This window comes from Corticium candelabrum, chromosome 11 (assembly GCF_963422355.1).
Source record: "Corticium candelabrum chromosome 11, ooCorCand1.1, whole genome shotgun sequence".
Lineage (NCBI taxonomy): Eukaryota > Metazoa > Porifera > Homoscleromorpha > Homosclerophorida > Plakinidae > Corticium > Corticium candelabrum.
In genome coordinates, this window is record NC_085095.1 from 4,716,868 (window position 1) to 4,721,477 (window position 4,610).

The 4,610-nt window shown below is 43.3% G+C and overlaps 1 protein-coding gene across 1 annotated transcript; it reads right to left on the bottom strand.

Annotated features, from left to right (window-relative positions):
- Positions 1 to 1,105: 1,105 nt before the first annotated feature.
- LOC134187159 (zinc finger MYM-type protein 1-like) lies at positions 1,106 to 3,565 on the bottom strand. The gene is made up of 2 exons (XM_062655276.1): positions 3,458 to 3,565; positions 1,106 to 2,629 (listed from the first exon to the last, which is right to left on the bottom strand). The coding sequence occupies exons 1-2, from the start codon at positions 3,563 to 3,565 to the stop codon at positions 1,106 to 1,108; spliced, it is 1,632 nt and encodes a 543-aa protein (XP_062511260.1).
- Between the last annotated feature and the right edge of the window lie 1,045 nt (positions 3,566 to 4,610).

A 4,610-nucleotide genomic window follows, 5' to 3' on the forward strand; every position in this document is an offset into this window, starting at 1 on the left:
AGCTCCTTCAGGGACGGCAGGAAGTTGTTACATGTACATGCACGTACGTACTACTAATAAATCTGCCTGCAGTTCCGTATACATCTCCATGTTGTTGCTGCGTTTGTACGTTTGAACATACAACACCACATCAGAAACATCGGGGGCATGCTCTTTGTGTTGAAAGCTACGAGTTAAAGAATGGGACTTTGTAAAAGTCACGTGACTTGCGAGGAGCAGTATCTATCTCGTACCCTGTAAGTAGGGATTGACAAGGTTGTGTGGGCGTGGACAAATTTTAGTCCTTCAGAAATCACCTTAAAACCAAGGGCGTAACTAGCATTAAATTTTACCGAGGCAAGTTTATATTAATTAATTAATTAAGCAATAATTTGTCTTTAACCTACTTTATGTATAATGTAAGTAAACATAGCTTCTATAATAACAACTGCCCCAATCTGCGATGTCCTGTACAATCAAATCTTAGTAAGACGTTCTCTCTACTCACAGCCACATCTCTATGAATATATATAAGAGCTAAGCCACTTAGTCTTTCTTCTGTCATTGTTGAGCGTGACCAGTCTTTTAACCTCCGAAGAGCAGAAAACGATCTTTCACAGGACACGGAACCAACAGGAGATGTTAGAATAAGTTTGAGAATCGCATGAATATTGGGGAAATATTCTTTGTCTGCCATCTTGGCGGCATCTGGTAATGCTACTCTTCTCTCTTTCTCAGAAAGTTGAAAACATTTGGTTTTCCAAACTTCTACCTCAGGCTCGAACGTAGCTCCATTTGGCAAGTCTAGACCATAGAAGAGCTTAATCGAATTCAGCTCATTTGTTGTTATACTGTTTACACTACTAGGAAGAAGTCTATACCCAGTGAGTACTGGTTCTGATGAATCAGGAAAGCGGTTGTTGAGCTCTGTCACAGTGTGATCAATGAAAGGGTAGTACACATTTCTTCTGAAGTATGCCACAGCACTGTCCTGGTCTGCAGTTTGCACGACAGCATTGCTCCTATAGGTGCTTCTTATTGCAGTTCTAGGTTTACTAATTTCGGTATGCACCTCACCTGCAACTTTTTGAGCTTTCTTCCATAATTCTTCAAACTTGTCTTCACGTCACTGTGCAGAAATCGTCGTGCGAAGCAGCTTCGCTGTTTGGTAAGCCTTCAGAATGTCGCAGGTTGGAGATTGCAAAGACTTTGCAAGAGGGTCACAAAAGCTCAGAATATACTGACTAACGACTAAGCAAACGATGAAACTAGAAGACTGGAGAAGTCTGAGGTAAGATGAAGCTTTTGCCCTCGAATCAGTGCTACAGCTCTCTGCGGCAATACCTTGCAGTGCAAGGTATATGGCTTTGTACTTGGCCAACACACTGGACAAGGTCGCCAGTCGAGCTGACCACCTAGTCTCACACAGTACTGGGACTTGCCGTGATGATGATTTACGAATAAGCGTATCACTCAGCTTCGAAGTTTTCTCATGTTCAAAGTTTTCTTCGAGTTCTTCCTTCGATTCTTCTTCTTCCTTGTCTTCTGCACATGCTGTGATCAAGTCAGATATATCTCCTATCAAATGCCTGCAAAGAATGACTTTTCTTTTCGGACTGCCTCCTAGAAACCACGTGAGCGTTCCTAATGACTCAAACAAGTCCCGAATTGAAGGGACTTGCCTACAAGAAGATGCAATAACCAAATTCAGTCTATGTGACCGACAATGATGGTAAATGGCCTTTTGTTGTAACTCAAGAATTCGCGCAGAAACACCGGAAACTTTTCCTGACATAACTGAAGCACCATCGTAGCCCTGGCCACGAAGATAACGGATATCTAAATTGCACTCTTTCATAAAATTGACAATAGCATTGGAAATAGACGAAGCATCTGCACAATCCAACTTAACTAATCCTAAAAACTCTTCTCTCACTTGAACCTGACCAGGTACAGTGTCATCAACAAATCTGATACAGACTGACATTTGCTCCACTTTAGCTGTATCTGTGCACTCATCAGCCATCAAAGAAAACCATTTAGCGGCATGAGCATCTTCTAGTATTTTGTCCCTCACTTCAATACCTGTCAGCTCTATCAATTCATTTTGTATTTTCGGGCTCTTGTAGCATGCATTCTTCTTTCCGTGCTCTAGATGACTTTTCAGAATAGGATTAAACTGGGACTGCCAATGAAGGAAGTATTCAAAGTTACCAGATTCTTTTCTCAGCACTTTGTCCCAACTGTGACCACGAAAGGGAATATTTCGCTGACCAAGAGCAATAAGGACATCTGTTACAGCTAGGACAACCGATTGATTACGTCTGACCCTCTCTTCATATTGTTTAGATCTGCTCGTACAGATGTCGTCTTTCCTGCCTTCAGCCACATTCTTGAAAGATAACGCTTCTATGCACGCATTCTTGTGAATTTCACTTTTCTCGTGACAAAGTAGTACACCACGCTTTACTCCAACAGCATTCTTCCAGTCACAAAAGCCAGTCGTCTTGAAAGCAGGAGCAGACTTTGACTCATCACCAAAAAGCACACAGTAGCAACAAAAGCAGGCATCAGTACTAGGAGAATATCTCAGCCACCTGTGTTGACTCTCCCACTCTGGATTGTAACGACGACCGTCCGTGCTCGGAAACTTTCAGCAGGTAGGTGGACACCATTTATTTTGCAGTAGGTGTATCTTGTCAACGTCAGAAACGACTCTGTGTAAGTAGTAGATTGGATCATTCACTGACACTTCTTTGTCTTGAGTAGTATCTACAAACAAAGTGCTTTTCAAGCAGTAGTACCACCCTTTTCAGTAGACTGGGCTGTCATAATCTTTCTACATGTAATACAGATCATATACCAGTGATTCGCGAGTATAAGACCACATTATAATTTAGTCTCGCGTAGCCAGACCCCTTTCCGCCGCGTCCTCCCCGGCGAGGGTCTGGTGAACGGTCTTTGATGTCGCTGTGTGCCGCGTAGCCAGAAATCGGCTATCTAAAGACCGGATTTTGTTTCTTAAACGCTTCGCTAAAGACGAGACTGGTATGCATGCAGTGCAATCCTATCTCCATTAGCTTCTCTTGTTTCGTAGAGAACAACTCGAAGACTACAGCTAGAGTCGTTGCTGTTTGTGAAATCTGCATGTTTAAAGCAGCGATTAAACGCGCCGCGGGAACGTTGACGTGCAGTCATGATCGACGTCGTACGATCTAGCGTTGTGCGCTCGTGTCACAACGGAGACTGATTGCGAACGTACTGGATGGATGCGAACGTACTCGGTGCTGTTTGCTGTTTGCTGTTTTTTGACGTCTGAAGCAACCGCAGACAGTCCAGAGTGAGCGATATCTGGAAGGGCTTGGAGCTGCATGACGTCATCGAAACAAGATGAGTCGTCTTTCTGTGTCTGGGTAATCATTTCATGTGTTTTGTGCTCTGCTTTGGTGAACACATACAGTAGCAACCAGGAAGAGACCACGTTGTGATTGGAGGACACTGCAGTGTTTAAGTTGTCCAAGCTGGCTGTAGAATCGCAGTAGACTATTTCACTGCTTTGGTACAATAGTTTGTGAGCTCTCGCCATTAAGGGTGTGACAACTGCTAAAAGGAATGGAACATAGTGAGCGACTTTTTTAACTTTTGGTGGATGTTCAGGAGCCACTGCTTCTTTGGTCTCCTCAGCTGACTGATAAAGTTGAAGAAACGCTCTGCAGTTTTCTGAGCTATGGGCTTCATTAAATTGGTTTACTTCTAGCGATAGATGCTCAAACATTAATTTGCCATCTTCAGGGCCAACACACTTCTGTCTTCATTTTTCAAACAAGCGTTGGACATCCTGGCAGTTGGGGTTGATGGACCGATTAGCAAGGGCAACTTCAACATCTGAAGTGCCACATTTTAGCTGTAGTCTGTTAACATATTCATGCCGAGCTTTGGCTGCTGAGTATCCGGACTCAAACAAATTGTTGTACTCCTCTTTGGCGCAATTAGCAACAGGCCTGCTACTAAGTGCATGTGCACTATTTACAGGGTGGTTGTGGCTATACTGCATGTCAATCAGACATGCTTTGCTAGGATGGTTGGCAATAGCCAAGGCTAGGCTAGAATAGACTCGCACTCTCAAGGTACTTGGACACTTTGTTTTCTTCATTCTGGTGCTCTTGAACATACGTGATGGTGGAATTTGGGACTTCATTTTCTCTTGGGTTCTAGTTAGTTTCTTTTGCTGGTGGTGACAGTGTCGCACTGTTTTAAACAGAACTCTTTGACCTGATGGTTCGACTCCTCTTGTTACTCTGTATGTTGTTTTCAAGATTTTTTCAAAGTCTTCTATCCATTGTAATGCTGCTTGAGGAGTGTTTGCGTTTGTCCATACTGGTAGTGTAAAGTTGTAGGACTCTGCTCCCAAGAAATCATCTTGCTCTTTCTTGCTGTGCTCAACAACGAGGTAGCTGTAGTTTGCAGAGAATAGGTAAGTTATATCCTGAGGTAAACCAAGGTTCACTTCTGTTGGTGGGTTTGTTTTCAGCCTGGCTTGGTCACTAACGCTAATGATGTTGCTAGGGAGGGGGCTTTGCAGAGGACTTTCAACAGGTGTGATTTTATCACACAACATACTATCTTGGTTG